Below are 24,442 nucleotides of genomic sequence, written 5' to 3'. Positions count from 1 at the left end.
ACGTCAGTGGGAAACTTTCATCAATGGACAGATCAACTAGACAGAAAATCAAGAAAGAAACAACAGAACTAATTCACACTATGGACCAAATGCACCTAACTGTCATATACAGAACCTTTCATCCCATAGTTTCAGAATACACATGCTTTTCATCAGTGCGTGGAACTTTATCTAGGATAGACCATATGCTATGCCATAAAACATGTCTCACCAAAAAAGTTCAAAATCATACCACCATCTTTTCTGACCACAATGGAATGAAGCTGGAAATTAACAACCACTCAAGAATCTCTAGAAGATATGCATACACATGGAAACTGAACATACTCCTGAATAAACTGTGGGTCATAGAAAAAAATCAAAAGAAAAATAAAAAATTTCTGAAAATGAATGAAGATGATAATGCATTATATCAAAAACTTATAGGATATGCAAAAGCAATGTTAATAGGGAAGTACATAGCAATTGGTACTTACATCAAGAAATTGAAAAGGCACCAAATAAAGGAGCTATCCCTGTATCTCAAGGATCTAGAAAAACAAAAATAAATCAAACCCAAAATTAGTAGGTAGAAAGAATTAATTAAAATTAGAGGGGGCCAGTGCTGTGGCGTAGTGGATAAAGCTGCTGCCTGCAGTGCCAACATTTCATATGGATGCTGGTTTGAGACCCAGCTGCTCCACTTCTGATCCAGTTCTCTGCTATGTTCTGGGAAAGCAGTAGAAGATGGCCCAAGTCTTTGGGCCCCTGCACCTGTGTGGAAGATCCAGAAGAAGCTCCTGGTTCCTGGCTTCAGATGGGCCCAGCACTGGCCATCGCGGCCATTTGGAGAATGAACCAGCAACAAATTGAAGATCTTTCTCTCTTTCTCTCTCTCTCTCTGCCTCTGCCTCTGCCTCTGCCTTTTTGTAACTCTGCCTTTCAAATAAATAGATAAATCTTTAAAACATAAAATTAGAGAAGAAATAAACAGAATTGAAACAAAAAATTACAAAATTTCAGTAACATGATGAGCCAGGTTTTTGAAAAATTAAACAAAAGTAATATACCATTGACCTAACAAACCAAAAATAAAAAGAGAGGTAGAATAAAATCAGAGATGAAAAAGGAAATATAGTAACAGATGCCACAGAAATAAAAAGAATCATCATGAATTACTACAAAGAGTTATGTGAACATATCAGAAATTCTAGATGAAATGGTTGGATTTCTGGACACATACAATCTTCGAAAATTTGCTATGAATACATAGATAGATCTAAAGAGATCAATAACCAAGATGGAGATTGTCAGCAGTAGACCCTCTCAACAAAGAAAACCCCAGGACCAGATGGCTTCACAGTTGAATTCTACCAGATATTTAAAGAAGTAATTGCAATTCTTTTTAAGCTATTCAAACAATTGAAAGGGAGGGAATTCTCCCAAACTCCTTCAATGAAGCCAGAATCACCTTAATTCCTAAACCTGAAAAAGAAACAACAGATGAAAACAAATGATGAAAATAGATGCAAAAATCGTCAACAAAGTACTTTATAATCAATCCAAAAACATATCAGAAAATCATTCACCTGGAGCATTTGGGATTTATCTGTTATGCAGTGATGGTTCAATGTTTGCAAATCAGTGTGATACATCACATTAACAAACTGAAGAACAAAAATCATATAATTATTTCAATAGATGGCAGAGAAGGCTTTTGACAAAATACAACATCCTTTCATGATAAAAAAACCTTAAGGAAATTGTGTTTCAAAGGAACATTCCTCGACACAATCAAGGCAATTTATGACAGTACCAGAGCCAGTATCTTATTCAATGTGGAAAAGTTGGAAGCATTCCCACAAAGATATGGAACTAGAGTTATCAGGCAAGAAAAAGCAATCAACAGGATCCAAATTAAAAATGAGGAAGCTAAAACATTCCTATTTGCAAATGACATGATTATATACATAAGGGAACCAAAAGACTTCACTAAGAGACTGTTGGAACTCATTAAAGAATTTGGTAAGGTGACAGTATAGAAAATTAACACATAAGAATCAAGAGTCTTTGTATACACAAACAATGCCATGGGTAAGATAGAACTTCTAAGATCATTCTCATTCATAATAACTACAAAAAAACTATATACTTGGGCATAAATTAACCAAGGAGATCAAAGATCTCTATGATGAAAATTACAAAACTTTGAAGAAAAAAAATGGAAGACAAAAAAATGTAAAAAACTTCCATGTTCTTGGATTGGAGGAATTAATATCATCAAAATGTTCATTCTACCAAAAGCAAATTACAGATTCATTGTGATCCCAATCAGAACAACAATAATATTTTTCTATGTTCTAGAAAAAAATTGATGTGAAAATTCATATGTGAACACACAGACCAAGATAGCTAAAACAATGTTATACAAACAAAAACAAAGCAGAAGGCATCACAATACCACATTTCAAGACATACAAGAAGGCATTTATAATCAAAACTGCCAGCTACTTGCAAAAAAATAGACATATAGACCTTTGGAACAGAATAGAAACTCCAGAAATCAGTCCATGCATCTACAACCAAGCTGTCTTTGACAAAGGAACTAAAATCAATCCCTGGAGAGAGGACAGTCTCGTCAACAAATGATGCTTTGAAAACTGGATCTCTATTTGTAAAAGTATGAAACCAGATCTCTACCATATACTTTATACAAAAATCAACTCAAAGTCTATCAAGGATCTCATTCTATAACTCAATAGTAGCAAATACTTAGAACAAATTGGGAGAACTATGCAAGACATTGGCATAGGCAAAGATGTCTTGGGAAAGACCCCAGAAGAACAGACAATCAAAGCAAAAATTGACAAATGAGATTATATCAAGCTGAGAAGCTTCTGCACTGCAAAAGAAACACTCAGCAAAGTGAAGAGGCAGCTGGTAGAATGGGAGAAAATATTTGCAAACTATGAAACTGATAAAGGTTTAATATCCAGAATCTATAAAGAGCTCAAGAAACTGAACAACAACAAAACAAACAACCCAGTTAAGAAATGGGCAAAGGACTTGAACAGGCATTTTTCAAGAGAAGAAATTCAAATGGCCATAGACACTATTTTAAAATGCTCAGAATCACTAACCATCAGAGAAATGCAAATCAAAATCACTGTTACATTTTATCTCACCCCATTTAGAATGGCTTTCATATAGAAATCAACAAACAGTAAATGCTGGCAAGGATGTAGGGAAAAGGTACGTTAATTCACTGTTGGTGGGAATGTAAACTGATGCGGCTACTGTGGAAGACAATATGGAGATTCCTCAGAGAACTGAAAATAGATCTACCATATGATCCAGCAATCCTACTACTTGGAATTTACCCAAATGAAATGAAATCAGCATATGAAAGAGTTATCTGTAACCCCATGTTCATTGCAGCTGAATTCATAATAGGTAATATATGGAATCAATTCATATAGCCATCAACTTATGACTGGATAAACAAATTATGATAGATAGATAGATAGAGATACATATATATAGATATAGCTATAGATATACACATACATTATGGAATATTACTCAGAAGTTGAAAGAATTAAATCTTCTCTCTTGCTATAAAATAAATGCAATTGGAATCCATTATACTTAGTGAAATAAGCCAGTACCAAAAAGACAAGTACCATGTGTTTTCCCTGATTTCTGGTAATTAATAGAGTACCTAAAATGTAATGTACAGTAGTGAAATTGACATTTTGACTTTCCATGATTGTTTACAGCCCTTGTCTCTACTATTGAGAAAAAGGTTTTTTTTCCTTCATACCATTTGTTGAATTCTTTATTTAATAAAGGGTTAATCTTATGAGTATAAAGAAACTTGAAAATAGATCTTTGTCAAAATGAGGAGAAAGAAGAGGAATAAGAGTGGGAGTGTGGGCAGAAGGGAGGGTAGGGTAAGAAGGATCACTATGTTCCTAAATCTGTATATATGAAATACATGAAATTTGTATACCTTAAATAAAATATATATAATTATATATACAAATGAAAAACAAGAGGAAATAAAGAAATTACTAAGCATATAAATATTCAGTAGGTAATGAAGATTTATCCCTCTAATGAAACCCCTTTAGTGGTTGGTGAATGGGTGTGAGACTCTGTAGCTTCTGCTTGTATTAAAATGCCAGTTTTGGGGACAGCATTGTGGCACACCGGGTTAATGCCCTGGCCTGAAGCCCTGGCATCCTATATGGGCACTGGTTCAAGACCCGGCTACTCCACTTCTGATGCAGCTCTCTGCTATGGCCTGGGAAAACAGTGGAAGATGGCCCAAATCCTTGGGCCCCTGCACCCACGTGGGCAACCCGGAAGAGGCTCCTGGCTTCTGGCTTCAGATCGGCACAGTTCAGGCCAATTGGGGAGTGACCCAGCAGATGGAAGACCCCCCCCCCCCTCTCTCTCTCTCTCTCTCTCTGCCTCTCCTCTCTCTGTGTAACTCTGACTTTCAAGTAAATAAATCTTTTTAAAAAAAATGGCAGATTCTCTCCTGGTCACCAGGCACCCTTTTCAGGGGCTAAGAAATTTAAATAATGTCAGTAAACCATTAAGCATTTATACTACTTAAAAACAAGTTGAAGTTTATCTTTCAGAAGTTTCTGTAAGAATAGCTTGCAAACTTTTATTCTTTGAATTCTTGCTCCAAATGATTTTTATCTGAGTTTGACTGGGTGCAAGACACACAAATTTCTCCATGATCTGCTAGCATAAAATATCACCACAAAGAAATCTGAGGATACTCTGATTGTTTTAACTTTATAGGCAATTTTTTGGTCCTGATTACCCAAAAGATACTTTATTTTTGAAGCCCCATAAGTTTTTTGAAATGTAGCTCAGTGTGCATTCATATTGCATCAGTTTTTTCTTGGACATACCCATAAAATAATTCAGTTTGATCAGACTTTAGCCATTTTATCTCTTGCTTGTTTTCTTGCAGTTTATCATGATATTTTGAAAAATTGTTTTGGTTATCTTTTTTGAGGACATTGGTAATATAAATGTTGCATATCTTTACTTTGAAACTTTTAAACTCTCTAAACTTTCATTTTATTTGTTTTTATCACTCCTATGAGAAATGTTTTTAGCAGTTGTCTACTTTTTTGTTATCTCACTGTGGCCTTTTTCCTGTGATGATTTTGTTCTTTTCCTGTTATTTATTCTGATAGCTTTTGTTTCCATCTCCCATATTGCCTTATCCTCTCTTATTTCTTGTTTATTTGCATTATATTCTGTTTTTATAAAATGATAACTTTATTAAGTTTGGATTCATGTTAATATGTATCTGATTTTTATCTTTTCTGTGGCAGCTCTTTTTCGTTCTTTTATAAATTAACTTATTTATTTTCACCTACTGAAAAGCAGAGACACAGACCCATAGACACACACACACACACACACACACACGGAGATATCTTTCATTTTTGATTTATTCCCCATAAACTCACGGCAGAGATTGAGTCAGTCCCAAGCCAGGAGCCCAGAACCAAGTATGGGTCTCCTATGTGATTGGCACAGATCCAAACACTTGAGCTATTACCTGTTGCCTCCCAGAATGTGCACTATCAGGAAGCTGTATTGGAGGAGGAGCTAGAACATGAACCAGGCAGTCCTAGATATGTTTTGCAAGAGGCCCAAGCAGCATCTTATCCACTGAGACAAATGCTCGCCCCCAACTCTCTGTTAATTCTTCTTTTATTTCTAATTTTCTGAGTTTTTTTTTTCAATTTATATATTTATATGCCCCACTTCTTATTCCTTCTGAATTTCATGTATTTGGACATGCCTTTCTTTCTCCAAATTGGGAAAGTTTTCTGAAATTATTTCACTAAATAGGTCTTCTAATCTAGTCTCTCTTTCTATTCCTTAAGGAACTCCTAAGACCTATACATCGGTCATTTGATAGTATCCTATAAATCTCCAACACTGTTTTTATTTTTTTCTAATTTTTTCTTTCTTTTTGGCCTGACTGAAAAATTTCTGGAGGTTTGTCTTCTAGCTCAGATATCCTTTCTTCTTTCTCACTAAATCTAAATCTGTCAAGGCTTTCCACCATATTTTTTATTTGATCTATTAAATTCTTCAATTCTAATATTTCATTTCTCTTTAAACTGTCAATTCCATGAGAAAAATATTCATACATGTCATGTATGTATTTCTTTAATTCATGCATTTTCTTCTGATTTTTGCCTCAGTAATCCTGTGATTACTCTTTGAATTCCATTTCAGTCATTTCATCGATTTCTTCATCTTCACATTCTAAGTATTATTGTGTTCCTTTGGGGGCACCATGTTTTCTTTGCTATTGTTTCTTGAATTTCTTTTTAAAAAATATTTATTTATTTATTTGAAAGGCAGAGTTACAGACAAGCAGAATCAGAGAGAGAGAGAGAGAGAGAGAGAGAGAGAGAGAGATCTTCCATCCATTGGTTCAGTCCCCAAATGGCCACAACAGCTGGAGCTGGGCTAATCCAAAGCCAAGAAGCTGGAGTTTCTTCTGGTTCTCCCGCATGGGTGCAGGGGTCCAAGGACTTGAGCCATTTTCCACTGGGTTCCCCAGGCCATAGTAGAGAGGTGGATCAAAAGTGGAGCAGCCAGGACTCAAACCAGCACCCATACGGGATCTGGCACTGCAGGCAGTGGCTTTACCCGCTATGTCACAGTGCCAACGCCACTGGAATTTCTACATTTATTGCTAAACATTTCGGGGTATGCTTGTTGGTTTTTTTCTTTGCTGTTTTTTGTCTGTGGACTGTGCCTCTGTGACTTAGTGTAATACTTGTACTTTCACTGAATAGCCAGAGGTGTGTGTTCAGTGTGTTCAGGGAGCTCTGGTCAGTGCTCCAGTGTAGGGTGAGTATCCAGGTAAAACCCAAGTTGGGTGTGATAGATCTTCTCTTGTTAGAAGGGCTGGAATGGTCAGTTCTGTTGGTGTGGTTTCACCTTCAGCTCCTCTCTTCCAAGGTGATCAATGCCTAGGTGTTATGCCTCGTGAGTACTATACTCATCCACACTGTCTAATGAGCTGCACAAAGGATCTGTGCAATCCTCCCTGTGATCCTGGATCCCACTGCAGTGACCCACCCAGGAAATCAGGGAGCTCTGACCATGTGGAGCCTCATACCGTGATTGCCCAGAGATTACCCTGTGACCTATGTGCAATCACAGCTGTCTCATAGTCTTAGCACACAAGGCTCCCACAGTCATGGGGTGCAGATGATCCGGTCTGCCCTCTAGCCTAGCTAGTCCACAGAGAGGCAGACATTCCCAAAGCCAGCTGCCTGTGGGTACTCTGCCTGGGTGACTTGAGTCCCGGAGTCTATGATATGATGGGAAGTCGGGGTCAACTCACAGTCCTACATGGATGCCAAGCCCCCATCCGTTCTCTCGGCCAGACTCAAAGTTAGTGGAGAATGCAGATTTTTCCCTCTGCTAGAATCTCTTGATCACACATGGACACAAGAGCCTCTGGCCAAATGTTGCCTTCTCCCCGCCGTTCATCAGAGCTGCTCCCACCAGTACTGCTGAGAAGATGGCATCTTGTCCAGCCGGTTGTTGTGCACATGCAGAATGGCTTCCACCATTGCCACCTATGCCCACAATGGCACTCCCTCTCTCAGCCAGCTGCTGGGCACCATTGTGGGGTGGGAATGGGGAGAGAGAAATGTGCTCCCCCTTTTCTTACTGGGTCCATGGGTACCCACTCCTCCTTAGGGCTCCAGACAGGACTCACACCATGCTCTGCCTCCAGCTGTATCAGCAGTGGCAAGGACTGCAGCATCTGAGCTCACCTCAGTATCCAGAGGTGGTGCTTTTTCTGGCTCTCAGCTGCTGGAGTTGTGTTGTGTCCGTGTTCGTGCTGCGTGTCCATACCTTGCACACAGATCTACACCATTCCTTTTCCTTTTGTAAAAATTTTGAAATTTCCACTGTGGTTTCCTCTCTAACTCACCCCTGAGAATGTGCTTCCTACACTTTTTTTTTTTCTTTTACTGCTTATCCCTAGCCTAGCATAATATACTGTTCCCTCCTATTCCACTATCTTGGGATCTCAATAGAACAGTTTATAGTTTTTATAGTTTTATAATTTCTCTACTTTTCTTTTTATTTATTTATTTATTTGACAGATAGAGTTAGACAGAGAGAGAGACAGAGAGAAAGGTCTTCCTTCTGTTGGTTCACTCTCCAAATGGCCACTGCAGCCGGAGCTACGCCAATACAAAGCCAGGAGCCAGGTGCTTCTTCCTGGTCTCCCACGTGGGTGCAGGCACCCAAGCACTTGGGCCATCCCTCCACTGCCTTCCTGGGCCACAGCAGAGAGCTGGACTGGAAGAGGAGCAACCGGGACTAGAACCAGCACCCAAATTGGATGCCGGCACCGTAGGCGGAGGATTAACCAAGTGAGCCACAGAACCAGCCCCGTCTACTTTTCATTAAATATATAGTTTGTGTTTATTTTTATTCTTGTGTTTGGGTGATAATCTTGCAGAAAAACTTTTATTTTTAAGATTTATTTATTTATTTGAAAGAGAGAGACAGATAGACATACAAGAGACAGAGATACAGAGATCTTCCATCTGCTGGTTCACTCCTCGGATGGTCACAACAGTCAGGGCTGGGCCAGGATAAAACCAGGGACCTAGGAACTTCATTTGCATCTCTCACATGAGTGACAGGGGCCCAAGTACTTGTGCATATTCTACTGCTTTTCCCAGGGACATTAACAGGGAGCTGGATTGGAGGTGGAGCAGCCAGGACATGAACCCAGTGCCTACAGGGGATGCTGGTGTCACAGGTGGTGGGTTTACCTGTTACAACACAATGCCAGCCCCTAGAAAAATTTGCACTTAACAATTTAGAAATAAAAAATGTCCTTTAAACTTTTGAGATATATAGGAATACTAAGATATGAGAAAGGGAATTTAGCTGTCTCCAGCCTGAAATTTAGTTGAAAAATCTACTACATATGATGTATTTCCTAGGTAGGAAACAAAACAAAAAATCCCTACTTTTAGTAAACAATATGGGCTTAATTTTCTAAAAAAAAATTGACTAATTTGGGATACTTTTCTTTCTGGCTTACTTAGCTTTTTATGTACACTGAGTTTGTTATCCTAATCATATCTCTCACTTGCTCTCTCTCATTAGATTCTTTTGATGTTTATTTATTGAGTTTCATCTACTTGAAAGGCAGAGAGAGAAAGAGAATCTTCCTTCCACTGGTTTGCATCCCAAATGCACACAACAGCCAGAGCTGGACCATACCAAAGCCAAGAACCCAGAATTTTATTTGGGTCTTCCATGTCCATTTTAGGGGCCCACGCACTTGAGCCTTCATCTCCTGCCTTCCACCATATATTTTCAGGAAGTTGTATTGGAAGCAGAGTAGCTGGGACTCTGGCTTTCACTCTGATATGGGATGTGGGCATCCCAAGTGGCAGCATAACCCACTGTGATATACCCATCCTCTCTTTGGATTTGTGATTGTATTTTACACTGCTGAAAGCTAAACCTATTACTGTTGCATGGCTTCTAGCAAAAGACATATTTATGCCATTGAGAGTATTTTATTACAGCAGAGTAAGGAGCATAAGGTTCAGCATACTATTTTGGTTCTTGATCCAAATTTCCACAGGATCAATACAATTTGGCAAATATAACTGCTGCACATGCAATGATTTTACATCACAGGTGAGAAACATTGAGTGTGAAGAATCTATATACTTTTATAGCAAGTCATAAGTTAATGTGGGTGGTCGGAGGAAGATGGTGGTAGAGCAGCAAGATGTTCTGAGTTGCACAGAGAAAGATAAGTGATTAAGGAATAGAGTGGATACAAATAGGCGACAGAACCACCGAATGTTGGCACAGAGTGGCCCGGGAGTTCACCAGAGAGTGCTGGGAACCACACTGGGGAAAATCGAGGGGTGCCCAAAAAGTAGAAAGAGAACAGAGTGGAGGACCAGTGAGGGGGCAGCCATTGCCACACCCTGGGAAAACCAGGTGAGAGGGTGAAAACCCATGGATTTGCAGACACAGATGAGTGGGGAAAAACAGTGAACAGCGCTTGGTGCTCTAAGGGGGAAGAGGGCGAGATTCTGGGGGACGAGCAGAGAAGTTGAACATACCAGGATCCCTTCATGTCTCCTCCCCCCGCCCCAACCGGAGCTGCAGCAGGAGGGAAGCAGCCACCTTGATTGTTTACATTCTTGAGCACAGGCGCAGGTTGTGCTTTCACCTCCTGCACACAAACATCCTTTGCAGGGGCCACCCCACCCGGGAACAAGGATCACAACATTTCAGAGTGACTTCCCCCTTGTTGCACATGGGTCACAGCAATGGGGAAGGCTGAACAACCGAGGTCCAGGCCCTTTTGGGTGAACAAAGGAACAGGGAGACTGGCCCCCCAGTGGGCGGGACTTAGAACATCAAAGCCCGGGTACCTACCTCTTTAAGTACATGCCTCCTTAAGATCCCAGAAATAATCAAAGCTCTAGGAGGTGGGGCTGCTTGTTACACTGGCAATTGGCACAGACCCATAGCAGCCCACAGCAGAGGGAAATCAATTTAAAATTAAACCAAACAGAAACCAAACAGAAATGCTGAAGAACAAAGGAAAAATCCTGAATAAGAATATGGAAGAACCTGTGAACTCATCAATGGAGCAATCTAAACCTTCAATAATAGAGGCTGAAGAAGAAGAAATTGAAGTCATGCTAGAAAAAGAATTCAGAAAATTAATAATAAGATTACTTAAAAGTAATCAGAAACAGATTCAAGATCTGAATGCATAGCACACCAAAGAATTAGAGATTCTAAAGAGAATCCAAAATGAAATACTGGAAATAAAAAATTCAATTGACCACATAAAAAATGCCATTGAATCTCTCAGAAATTGAACAGATAAAATAGAAGAGTGAATATCAGAACTCTAAGACAAACTTCCAGAAATAATACAGTCAGACCAAACACTAGAAGAAATTAGAAAATTAAAAATCACAGCTGGAGATTTACAAGATTCTGTCAACCATTGTAATGTACAGATAATAGGAGTCCCTGAAAGTGTGGAAAGAGAGAACAGATTAGAAGGCCTTCTTAATGAAATAATATCAGAAAACTTCCACAATAGGCAGATTGAAAGAGATGTCCAAATATAAGAAATACACAGAACTCCCAACAGACACAACCAGAAAAGAAATTCACCAGGACACATTGTGGCAACACTCAGCTCAGTGAAACACAAAGAACAAATCTTAAAATGTGCCAGAGAGAAACAACAAATCACATTCAGAGGTAATCCAGTCAGACTCACCTCATAATTCTCATCACAAACCCTACAGGCAAGGAGACAATGATGAGATATATTCAGATATATTCTAAGTTTTAAAAGAAAAACACTGTCAACCCAGAATACTGTAACCTGCAAAGCAATCATTTATGAATCAAGGGGAAATAAGGATTTTCTGTGACAAACAGAAATTGAAAGAATTCCTATCTTCACACCTAACCCTACAACACTGGCTCAAGAATATGCTGCACTCAGAAATGCAGAAACAAGAACTTCACTAAAAAGAAGACGAATGTAAAAAATGATGCAGCTAAAATACAAACAAAAGCCAAAATACATAAACAGCTCTACTTAAAGAAACATGGCAGGAAAAAGACAGTATTTATCAATAGTCACACTGTATGTAAATGCTCTCAACTCTACAGTTAAAAGACACAGACTAGCTGAATGGATTAAAAAAGAAAACCCATCTATCTGTCACCTTAAGGAAACACACCTCAACAGCCAAGATGCACGCAGACTGAAAGTGAAAGAATGGAAAAAGATATTCCAAGCTAACAGAAACAAAAAAAGAGCTGGTGTGGCCATGCTAATATCAGACAAAATAGACTTTAACACAAATAACTATTAAAAGAGAAAAAGGAGGACACTATATAGTGATTAAAGGATCAATTCAACACAAAGAAATTACTATTATAAATGTATATACACCTAATTACAGGACACCTGGCTATTTGAAAGAATCTTTAAGGGATTTAAAGGGAAATGTAGACTCAAATACAATAGTAACAGGGGACTCCAATATCCTACTTTCAGCAATGGCCAGATCAACCAGACAGAAAACCAACAAGGAAACAACAGAGCTAATCGACACTGTAGACCAAATAGACTAAGTGGATATCTACAGAACCTTCTACCCCACAGCCACAGAGTACATATATTTCTCCCTGGTACATGGAACCTTCTCTAGGATTGACCATATGCTAGGCCATAAAGGAAGCCTCAGAAAATTTTAAAAAATTGAAATTATACCATGCATCTTCTCAGACACTATACAATGAAGCTCGAAATCAACAACTCTAGAATCTCTGCATCATATGCAAACACATACAGAATGAACAACATGATTCAGAATGAACACTGGTTCATGGAAGAAATCAAAAGAGAAATCAAAAAATTTCTGGAAACAAATGAAGATAATACAACATACCAAAATTTGTGGGATACAGCAAAAGCAGTGTTAAGAGGAATGTTTATAGCAGTTGGTGCCTACATCAAGAAACTTGACGGCGCAGCAGCTCAATAGGCTAATCCTCCGCCTTGCGGCGCCAACACACCGGGTTCTAGTCCCGGTCTGGGCGCCAGATTCTGTCCCGGTTACCCCTCTTCCAGGCCAGCTCTGTGCTGTGGCCAGGGAGTGCAATGGAGGATGGCCCAAATGCTTGGGCCCTGCACCCCATGGGAGACCAGGATAAGTACCTGGCTCCTGCCATCGGATCAGCGCGGTGTGTCGCCACTCGTCCAGCCCTGCAAAAGATGCTTAAAGATGTGTTACACACAGAAACACGGTCATCAATATGAAAGAAGGTAAAGGAAGGAAACCGCACAGCAAAAGATCACAGGGAATTCAAAGCATATATTAGAACTTATCTTTGGCAAATGGCTGGGCGAAGTTACCACTTATCATTAGTCACATTGAACGTTAATGGCCTGAACTGTCCAGTTAAAAGACACAGATTGGCTGATTGGGTTAAGGAACAAAACCCATCTATTTGCTGCTTACAAGAAACACATCTTTCCAACAAAGATCCATACAGACTGAAAGTGAAAGGCTGGAAAAAGATATACCATGCCAACAGAAATGAAAAAAGAGCGGGTGTAGCCATCTTAATATCGGACAACATAAACTTTACCACAAAAACTATTAAGAGAGACAAAGAGGGACACTATATAATGATTAAGGGATCAATACAACAAGAAGATATAACAATTATCAATGTATATGCACCTAACTACAGGGCACCGGTTTATCTAAAAGATTTGTTAAGGGACTTAAAGGGAGACTTAGACCCCAATACAATAGTACTGGGGGACTTCAATACTCCACTCTCAGAAATAGACAGATCAACAGGACAGAAGATCAACAAGGATACAGTAGATTTAAACGACACTATAGCCCAAATGGGTCTAACAGATATATACAGAACTTTCAATCCTACAGCTAAAGATTTTACATTCTTCTCAGCAGTACATGGAACCTTCTCTAGGATTGACCACATACTAGGCCATAAAGCAAGTCTCAGCAAATTCAAAAGAATTAGAATCATACCATGCAGCTTCTCAGACCATAAAGGAATGAAGTTGGAAATTAGCAACTCAGGAATCCCTAGAGCATACGCAAACACATGGAGATTGAACAACATGCTCCTGAATGAACAATGGGTCATAGAAGAAATTAAAAGAGAAATCAAAAATTTTCTGGAAGTAAATGAGGATAACAGCACAACATACCAAAACTTATGGGACGCAGCAAAAGCAGTGTTAAGAGGAAAGTTTATATCAATAGGTGCCTACATCAAGAAATTGGAAAGGCACCAAATAGATGAGTTTTCAATTCACCTCAAGGATCTAGAAAACCTACAGCAAACCAGACCCAAATCTAGTAGGAGAAGAGAAATAATTAAAATCAGAGAAGAAATCAACAGGATTGAATCAAGAAAAACATTCCAAAAAATCAGCCAAACGAGGAGCTGGTTTTTTGAAAAAATAAACAAAATTGACACCCCATTGGCCCAACTAGCTAAATAAAGAAAAGACCCAAATCAATAAAATCAGAGATGAAAAAGGAAATGTAACAACAGACACCACAGAAATAAAAAGAATCATCAGAAATTACTACAAGGACTTGTATGCCAGCAAACAGGGAAACCTATCAGAAATGGATAGATTCCTGGACACATGCAACCTACCTAAATTGAACCAGGAAGACATCGAAAACCTAAACAGACCCATAACTGAGACAGAAATTGAAACAGTAATAAAGGCCCTCCCAACAAAGAAAAGCCCAGGACCAGATGGATTCACTGCTGAATTCTACCAGACATTTAAAGGAGAACTAACTCCAATTCTTCTCAAACTATTCAGAACAATCGAAAAAGAGGGAGTCCTCCCAAATTCTTTCTATGAAGCCAACATCACCTTAATCCCTAAGCCGGAAAAAGATGCAGCATTGAAAGAGAATTACAGACCAATATCCCTGATGAACATAGATGCAAAAATCCTCAATAAAATTCTCGCCAATAGAATGCAACAACACATCAGAAAGATCATCCACCCAGACCAAGTGGGATTTATCCCTGGCATGCAGGGATGGTTTAATGTGCGCAAAACAATCAATGTGATACACCACATTAACAGACTGCAGAAGAAATACCATATGATTATCTCAATAGATGCCAAGAAAGCATTTGAGAAAATACAACACCCTTTCATGATGAAAACTCTAAGCAAACTGGGTTTGGAAGGAACATTCCTTAATACAATCAAAGCAATCTATGAGAAACCAACAGCCAACATCCTATTGAATGGGGAAAAGTTGGAAGCATTTCCAATGAGATCTGGTACCAGACAGGGATGCCTACTCTCACCACTGCTATTTAATATAGTTCTGGAAGTTCTAGCCAGAGCTATTAGGCAAGAAAAAGAAATTAAAGGGATACCAATTGGGAAGGAAGAACTCAAACTATCCCTCTTTGCAGATGATATGAATCTTTATTTAGGGGACCCAAAGAACTCTACTAAGAGACTATTGGAACTCATAGAAGAGTTTGGCAAAGTAGCAGGGTATAAAATCAATGCACAAAATTCAACAGCCTTTGTATACACAGACAATGCCATGGCTAAGGAAGAACTTCTAAGATCAATCCCATTCAGAATAGCTACAAAAACAATCAAATACCTTGGAATAAACTTAACCAAGGATGTTAAAGATCTCTACGATGAAAATTACAAAACCTTAAAGAAAGAAATAGAAGAGGATACCAAGAAATGGAAAAATCGTCCATGCTCATGGATTGGAAGAATCAATATCAGCAAAATGTCCATTCTCCCAAAAGCAATTTATAGATTCAATGCAATACCAATCAAGATACCGAATACATTCTTCTCAGATCTGGAAAAAATGGTGCTGAAATTTATATGGAGGCACAAGAGACCTCGAATAGCTAAAGCAATCTTGTAAAACAAAAACAAAGCTGGAGGCATCACAGTACCAGATTTCAGGACATACTACAGGGAAGTTGTAATCAAAACAGCATGGTACTGGTACAGAAACAGATGATAGACCAATGGAACAGAATAGAAACACCAGAAATCAACCCAAACATCTACAGCCAACTTATATTTGATCAAGGATCTAAAACCAATCCCTGGAGCAAGGACAGTCTATTCAATAAATGGTGCTGGGAAAACTGGATTTCCATGTGCAGAAGCATGAAGCAAGACCCCTACCTTACACCTTACACAACAATCCACTCAACATGGATTAAAGACCTAAATTTACGACCTGACACCATCAAGTTATTAGAGAACATTGGAGAAACCCTTCAAGATATTGGCACAGGCAAAGAATTTCTGGAAAAGACCTGGGAGGCACAGGCAGTCAAAGCCAAAATTAACAATTGGATTTACATCAGATTGAGAAGTTTCTGTACTGCAAAAGAAACAGTCAGGAAAGTGAAGAGACAACCGACAGAATGGGAAAAAATATTTGCAAACTATGCAACAGATAAAGGGTTAATAACCAGAATCTACAAAGAGATCAAGAAACTCCACAAAAACAAAACAAACAACATACTTAAGAGATGGGCCAAGGACCTAAATAGACATTTTTCAAAAGAGGAAATCCAAATGGCCAACAGGCACATGAAAAAATGTTCAAGGTCACTAGCAATCAGGGAAATGCAAATCAAAACCACAATGAGGTTTCACCTCACCCCAGTTAGAATGGCTCACATACAGAAATCTACCAACAACAGATGCTGGCGAGGATGTGGGGTAAAAGGGACACTAACCCACTGTTGGTGGGAATGCAAACTGGTTAAACCACTATGGAAGTCAGTCTGGAGATTCCTCAGAAACCTGAAGATAACCCTACCGTTCAACCCAGCCATCCCACTCCTTGGAATTTACCCAAAGGAATTTAAATTGGCAAACAAAAAAGGGGTCTGCACCCTAATGTTTATTGCAGCACAATTCACAATAGCCAAGACCTGGAACCAACCTAAATGCCCATCAACGCTAGACTGGATAAAGAAATTATGGGATATGTACTCTTTAGAATACTATACCGCAGTAAGAAACAACGAAATCCAGTCATTTGCAACAAAATGGAGGAGTCTGGAACACATCATGCTGAGTGAAATAAGCCAGTCCCAAAGGGACAAATACCATATGTTCTCCCTGATCGGTGACAACTGACTGAACACCAAAAAGGAAACCTGTTGAAGTGAAATGGACACTATGAGAAACGGTGACTTGATCAGCATAGCCCTGACTGTTAATGAACAACTTAATACATTATCCCTCGTAGTAGTTTTTTTTTGTCTGTTCTACTTAATATGACTGGTTTAATTCTGTAATTAATACACAGTTATTCTTAAGTGTTGAAATTTAACTGAAATGTGATCCCTGTTAAACATAAGAGTGGGAATAAGAGAGGGAAGAGATGTACAATTTGGGACATGCTCAAGCTGACTTGCCCCAAATGGTAGAGTTAGAAACATACCAGGGGACTCCAATTTAATCCCATCAAGGTGGCATGTACCAGTGCCATCTCACTAGTCCAAGTGATCAATCTCAGTTCACAACTGATCATAATGAAAGGACTAAGAGTCAAAGGGAGCACATAAACAAGTCTAGTACCTGCTAATACTAACCGATAGAATAACTAAAGGGGAGAGTGATCCAACATGGGAAGTGAGATACTCAGCAGACTCATAGAATGGCGGATGTCCTAAACAGCACGCTGGCCTCAGAATCAGCCCTAAAGGCATTCCGATCTGGCTGAAAAGCCCATGAGAGTATTTTCAGGCATGGAAAGGCAAGACACTCTGGCAAAAAAAAAAAAAAAAAAAAAAAAAAAAAACCTAAATGAAAGATCTCTGTGAGTGAGATCCCAGTGGAAAGAACAGGTCTTCAAAGAAGGAGGTACCTTTCTCTGAAGGGAGGAGAGAACCTCCACTTTGACTATGACCTTGTCTAAACAAGATAAGAGTCGGAGAACTCAAGGGGCTTCCATAGCCTTGGAAACTCATGACTGGTGCATAGGGAGATTACTGATGCCATAAACAGGAGTGTCAATTTGTAAAGTCAACAACAGAAGTCACTGTGCACTTACTCCTCAGGTAGGATCTCTGTCCTTAATGTGCTGTACATTGAGACTTAATGCTATAACGAGTACTCAAACAGTATATTTCACTTTGTGTTTCTATGGGGGTGCAAACTGTTGAAATCTTTACTTAATGTATACTAAACTGATCTTCTGTTTAAAAAAAGAAGAAGAAATTATGAATTCCCAACTTGACTCTCACTGGGATTAAACATGACAATAGGTCTGATCTGATTTCATCATCATTTAAAAAATCATCTATTATTTTTCACTTTATGTTTCTGTGTGGGAGCAAACTGTTGAAATCTTTACTTAATGTATACTAAACTGATCTTCTGTATATAAAGATAATTGAAAATGAATCTTGATGTGAATGGAAGGGGTGAGGGAGTGGGAAAGGGGAGGGTTGCGGGTGGGAGGGACGTTATTGGGGGGAAGCCATTGTAATCCATAAGCCGTACTTTGGAAATTTATATTTATTAAATAAAAGTTAAAAAAATCAAAACAAACAAACAAAAAACAAAAAAAAAAAAAAGAGGAAATCCAAATGGCCAAAAGACACATGAAAAATGCTCAGGATCTCTAGCCATCAGGGATATGCAAATCAAAACCACAATGAGGTTTCACCTCACCCCAGTTAGAGTGGCCCTCATAAAGAAATCAACAAACAACAAATGCTGGAAAGGATGTGGGGAAAAGGGCACCCCAACCCACTGTTGGTGGGAATGTAATCCAGTAAAGCCACTGTGGAAAACAGTATGTAGATACTGCAAAAATCTGAATATAGACCTACCATATGACCCAGCCATCCTGCTCCTGAGAATTTACCCAATGGAAATGAAATCAGTAAACAAAAGAACTATCTGCACCTCCATGTTGCAGCTCAATTCACAATAGCTTAGACATGGAAGCAACCTAAATTTCCATCAACTGAAGATGGGATAAAGAAATTGTGGGAAATGTACACTATGGAATACTACACAGCAATAAAAAAGGATGAAATCCAGTCCTTTGCAACACAATGGAGCAAGCTGGAAAACCTCATACTTAGTGAAATGACCCAGTCCCAAAGAGACAAACACCATATGTTCTCCCTGATTGGCGAAAAAAAAAAATGCACCAAAAGTGAAAGCTATTGAAGCTAAATTGTCACTTTTAGAATCAATGTCTTCTTCATAGCATGGTAATTGTCCTAAAAGCACGCTGGCCTCAGAATCAGCCCTTAAGGCATTTGGATCCGGCTAAAAAGCCCATGAGAGTTTTGCAGGCACAGAAAGCCAAGACACTGTGGCAAAAAAAAAAATGACCTAAATGAAAGATCTCTGTGAGCGAGATTCCAGCAGAAAGAAGGGGCCATCAAAGAAGGAGGTACCTTTCTCTGAAGGGAGGAGAGAACTTCCACTTTGACTATGGCCTTGCATGAAAAAGATTGGAGTTGGCAAACTCAAGAGGCTTCCATAGCCTTGGCAGCTCATAACAAGAGCCTCAGGTGATTACTAACACCATAAACAAGAGTGTCAATTGTTAAATCAACAACAGGAGTCACTGTGCACTTACTCCCCATGTGGATCTCTGTCCTTAATGTGTTGTACTATGTGAATTAACGAAACAACTAGTACTCAAACAGTATTTTTCACTTTGTGTTTCTATGTGGGTGCAAACTGTTGAAATCTTTACTTAGTATATACTAAATTGATCTTCTGTATATAAAGATGATTGAAAATGAATCTTGAAGTGAATGGGATGGGAGAGGGAGCGGGAGATGGGATGGTTGCAGGTGGGAGGGAGGTTATGGGAGGAAAAAACTGCTATCATCCAAAAGTTGTACTTTGGAAATTTATATTTATTAAATAAAAGTTAAAAAAAAAAGTTAAAGGCAACATGTAGATTGGTCTAAGTTTAAAAGGGATGATATAAATAACATCAAGTACCCGGTAAAAATAATAGAATTAAAAGAAGGAAAGACCAGCATGGGAAATAGTCCACACAGCAGACTCCTAGAATGACATTCGCTGTAAATAACACTCTGACCTCAGAATCAACATTTAAGGCTTCCTGGTTGGGCTGAAAGGCCTGTGAGAGCATTTCAGGCATGGAAAATCAAGACTCTGTGGCAAAAAATATTCTACACGGACAATCTCTGTGAGACGTCAGAAGAAAGAAAGGGTCATCAAAGAAGGATAAACTCTTATCTGCATAGAGGAGAGAACATCCACTTTGCTTATGGCCGTGTCCAAATACCGATGGAGTCTGTGGTCATAAAAGGCTTCCATAGGCTCAGCAGTCCATGGCAAGAGACTCGAATGATCACTAATGTCATAAAAAAAGTGTTGATTGTTAAAAGAACAACAGTAGTCACTGTGCACTTGCTCCCCATGTAGGACCTCTGTCCCTAATGAATTGATATATGAAAATCAACTGCAAATTTTCTCCCCAAACTGTAATCTGTATGTTGTGTGTGTGCGTGGGTGCAAATTGTTGAAGTCTATGCTTAGCATGGAGTTGGTGCTCTGTATATAAATCCTTACTAAAATGAACCATAATGAAGAAGGAGATGGGAGAGGGATAGGCAGGTGGGATGGGAGCTGGGGGATGGATAAGGGAGAAAGAACCACTACATTCCTAAAGTTATATCTATGAAAAAATGTATTCATTAAATAAAAACTAAGAAAAGAAAAGTTAATCTGTACTTTATTCAAGAGGAGGTATTACATCACATCTCAAAGTTAAGCTTTGAAATGAACTGAGTAGAAGAGCAAAGGCCTTGTAGTCTTGGAAAATACAGCAAGATGTGGAAGATGACAGGAGGCTCAAGAAAGTTCTCTCTCTCTCTATCTCTCCATCTCTGTTTGTGTGTTTCCCTAAAATCATCCACAAATAAGAATCTATAGCTATGTATTCTGATATGTTTTACTAAATACACAAAACCAACCATGGTGAAGTTCTCTTGTTACTACAGATTATCCATTGGAGTTGGCCCCAGTTTTGCCAAACTTCCATTCTTATTGTTTTAAATTTAATGTTTATTTTTGAAATTCAAGAGCAGAGAGTTGAGTTGATTTTCTGTCTATCCATCCATCCATCCATCCACCCATCCATCTGTACTTCTATACTTAGTTCATGGCACAACAACATTATCAGTATCAATACCAGCAAGATCCTTTCTTGTTTAATATCTGTATATCTTTATAAATTTCTGTGTTCCAATTTCTCTTCTCCCATAGACAGCTTTGCTAAGAAATTTAATATGCACGTTTGAATCCATGGATATTCTTGTAAAATATTGCCCATTGTTTTATATGAGTATTTACTATTCAAGTTAGAAATTATTTCAGTTGTTTCAATTAAGTTAAAATAATTATTTTCAATTAAGCTTTGAATGATTTGTAGAAAGCTTTATTATGTGTTCTTCACCCAGATTCAAAAAATTTTAATATTTTGCAACATTTACTTTATTTCTTTCTGTTTATGCACTTGTACAAATACATTTTTGAACTCTTTGAGAGTAAGTTTTAGACATTATGTTCCTTAGCTCTAAATATTTGAATATTTCATAAGAACAAAGGATATTCTTTTATATATATAAACACAGGAAAATCGTCAATTTGGAGATTTAGCATTGATATACTGTAATGATGTAATATGCATTCTATATGCAAATTTTACCATTGTTCTAGCAATATCATTTATAGCATTTTTTCTCCTTAATCCAGTTTCCATTGCATTTGGTTGTATCTATTTAGTGTTTAATCTGGAAAAGCTCTTCAACCCTTATTAGTCATCTAAGAGTATGTCATTTTGGTGTACTTATGTTGTGCTAAACACCTTTTTTCTCTTGATTTTTTTTGATTCATTGTAATTATGTGTAGATATCAATCTTATTTGTTCTTTCTGAGTTCTTAGTGTTCTGTAATATACATCTGCCAAAGTTTATTTATTCATTCTCCAGTGACAGACACCTAGGTTGCTTTAACTTCTTACTGTTAAAAGTAATTCTGCCATAAGCATTCTTATTAATATTCCCTTTGAGAGTGTTTCTTAAATACATATCCAAGAATTGGATTGCTGGGTCATATTGTATTTACCCATTTAACTTAAGTAAGTAATGCTGAATAGCTCTTAGAACATCTGTGATGCACAAGGATCGCTGATTCTCTACACCAGTGCCAACATTTAGTCTCCGCTAACATTCTAATTTTTACAAGTGTAATTGTTTTTAAAGTGGCATCTTATTTTATTTTCTCTGATCTCTAATGAGTTTCACATCTCGTATCAAACTCTTGGGTGTTACAGTATATCCAGGAGGGAATCTTTTTTTTTTTTTTAAAGAAATATATTTAACAGTATATTTTGTAAAAGACCTAATCTGCCAATTAGAGAGATCTTTTTGAAGCTGATGTCAAGAATGTCAAGTGTAAACTTCCATTTCACTTTGTGTCAATGTTAGTTAACTATCTTCTGCAGCAGATCTGAACTGGTTCTTCGATAGTCAAAATTTACATCCTTATTTTCTTCTTTTGACTCAATATGCTCATTCCATTGCATTATTTTATCTTAGTATATATCCTAATGTACTTTAAATATAGATGTATCTGTAAAAGTATTGTTATATATTTCTACAACAAAACATTTGTAAATTGAAATTATAATAAAAATCATAACCTGTGTTCATAAATTTTCTGAAATGAACATTCACTATATTACAATAATTATTAGTGATAATTGGAAGAACATATACACATTATAAATTTTATTATTTTAAAGTTTTCGTGTTAATGTAATAATAATACTTGTACATTTTTATGGAATATATTGCAATATTCCAATGCATACATACAGTACAAATGATCAAATCAAATAATTGGCTTTTCCATTTCCTTGTCTTTATGACAAATAAATGTAAAAGTAAAGTGTTTGCAGAAAATGTATTTTTATTTAGATATATTTTTTCCAACTACTGCATTTATTTCTATATTGCTAGAATATTGCTAGAATGAGGCAAGATTTCAGCATGTATTTTATTTTTATATTTTGTTTCTATAGATATGACTACTGAGGAAATTTGTTATATAAATGAGTAGACATGGATTTAAGGAGTTTATTATAGAAATATCACTCAATTCTTTGAACTCTTTTGAATTATTTGTCAAAATATAACCATAGTGGGGTTGGTGTCTAGCGTGGAGCATATGGCATCCACATCCTACATTGCAGTGCCTGAGTTCAGTACTTGCCTTCATTCATGATTCCGATTTCCTACTAATGCAGATTCTGGAAGACAATGAGTAATAGTACAATTGTTTCCCTTCCACCAATGTGGGAGACCTGTATGAGCTCTCAGCTCCTGGCTTCAGCTTGGCCTCTCTCTCTCTCTCTCTCTCTCTCAATCTCTCTCTTTTTCTCTCTTTCGCCTGCCTCTCAAATAAATTAAAACATGGTGATTGTATCAAAAATGACTTTAATAGCTGTTAATTGGATCACTTCATGTGAATTTGATGAAAGTAAGGAATTGAAAACTGCATGTATTTAATGCTCCTTTATCAGTATTAGTAAGTAAAAGGACTTACGTGTTTGCCCTATAAACTAGAATTCAGTGGATTATAACAATATTTTTATAACTCCCTTTCCAGAAGGGCATAGGAAGGTAAGAAGAATAGTCCTTTGTTAAAAGGCAGATTCTATCATTTTCAACACTTACTGTGTGATCTTTAGCAGGTCATTTATCTTTGCTAATTGTTAAAGTGAGGATTAATATTCTATATTTCCTTTATTGCTCAAGAAAAGATGTAATCATGTGTGATAACATGTGAGCATATATGGCAAATTTAAATAGAATTACACATATATTGTATAATTAAATTATTCATTAGTCTCTTTAACCACAGTCTTACATTTTTTAAGAGGATCTGTCTATCTTAACGGAAGGCAAATGTTGATAAAACTAATAAATGATTGGATAAGGAAATAAAGAATATGGTATAGATTGCTTTATTTTTTTCTTATTTCTGTCTTTTATGTTTCTCATTAAAACAGTTTTGGTATGAACCATGATGGAATTGGAAATTCTTGTGGGACAAAAGGTCATGAAGCAGCAAAACTTATGGCAGCTCATATTACTGCAAATACCAATCCTTTTTCCTGGTCTGCCTGCAGTAGAGACTATATCACCAGCTTTCTAGAGTAAGTAATCTCTGGAGAGTGATGATAAATTGTTCCAGAAGTAATCCATTGGTAGAAGCCTACTATGTAGTGCTTCAAACTTTGCATAATGAGGAACTTTTATAGGACCCAGTGAGGTATCTGGCTGTTTCCCAAATGTTTTAATATATCCTTATGGCAAAATTTTCCCTTCATACTCAAATAGATCTTATTGAATAGATGAGAAGAGGTGTAGCAAGGACGTAAGTGAGGCTGATGATATGAGTAATTAGAATTGTTCAATCAATTGAAATCAATTTTAGAAAGAATTTCTATATATATGATTTAGTAGCACTAAGGCCAAAATTAATTCAGTTATTATAAATTTTATTTTGTCAGTTTAAAAAACAGAGTGTTATAGAAATGCAATTTTATCTAACAGTACCAAACAACAACAACAACAACAACAAACACCCAGGTATTGAACACTTTCAGAAAAGGATTTATTAAATGACCCATCTCTTCTACAGTTAGGGAACTTCTTTTCCTGTCCTTTATATTTCAAGAGTTTGGTTATCTGAATGGGAAGAATATGA

The 24,442-nt window shown here is 37.6% G+C and overlaps 1 protein-coding gene across 1 annotated transcript in view; it reads left to right on the top strand.

Annotated features, from left to right (window-relative positions):
* Positions 1-24,442, top strand: part of ADAMTS6 (ADAM metallopeptidase with thrombospondin type 1 motif 6) — a 313,716-nt gene that overhangs the window by 137,490 nt on the left and 151,784 nt on the right. Inside the window, exon 9 of the mRNA XM_070056759.1 lies at positions 23,742-23,888. Within this exon, the coding sequence (XP_069912860.1) occupies positions 23,742-23,888 (147 nt within the window). The remainder of the gene's footprint in view (positions 1-23,741; positions 23,889-24,442) is intronic.

This window comes from Oryctolagus cuniculus, chromosome 14 (assembly GCF_964237555.1).
Source record: "Oryctolagus cuniculus chromosome 14, mOryCun1.1, whole genome shotgun sequence".
NCBI lineage: Eukaryota > Metazoa > Chordata > Mammalia > Lagomorpha > Leporidae > Oryctolagus > Oryctolagus cuniculus.
Note: the sequence above shows the minus strand (reverse complement) of the source record. Positions and strands in the feature narration are given on the sequence as shown.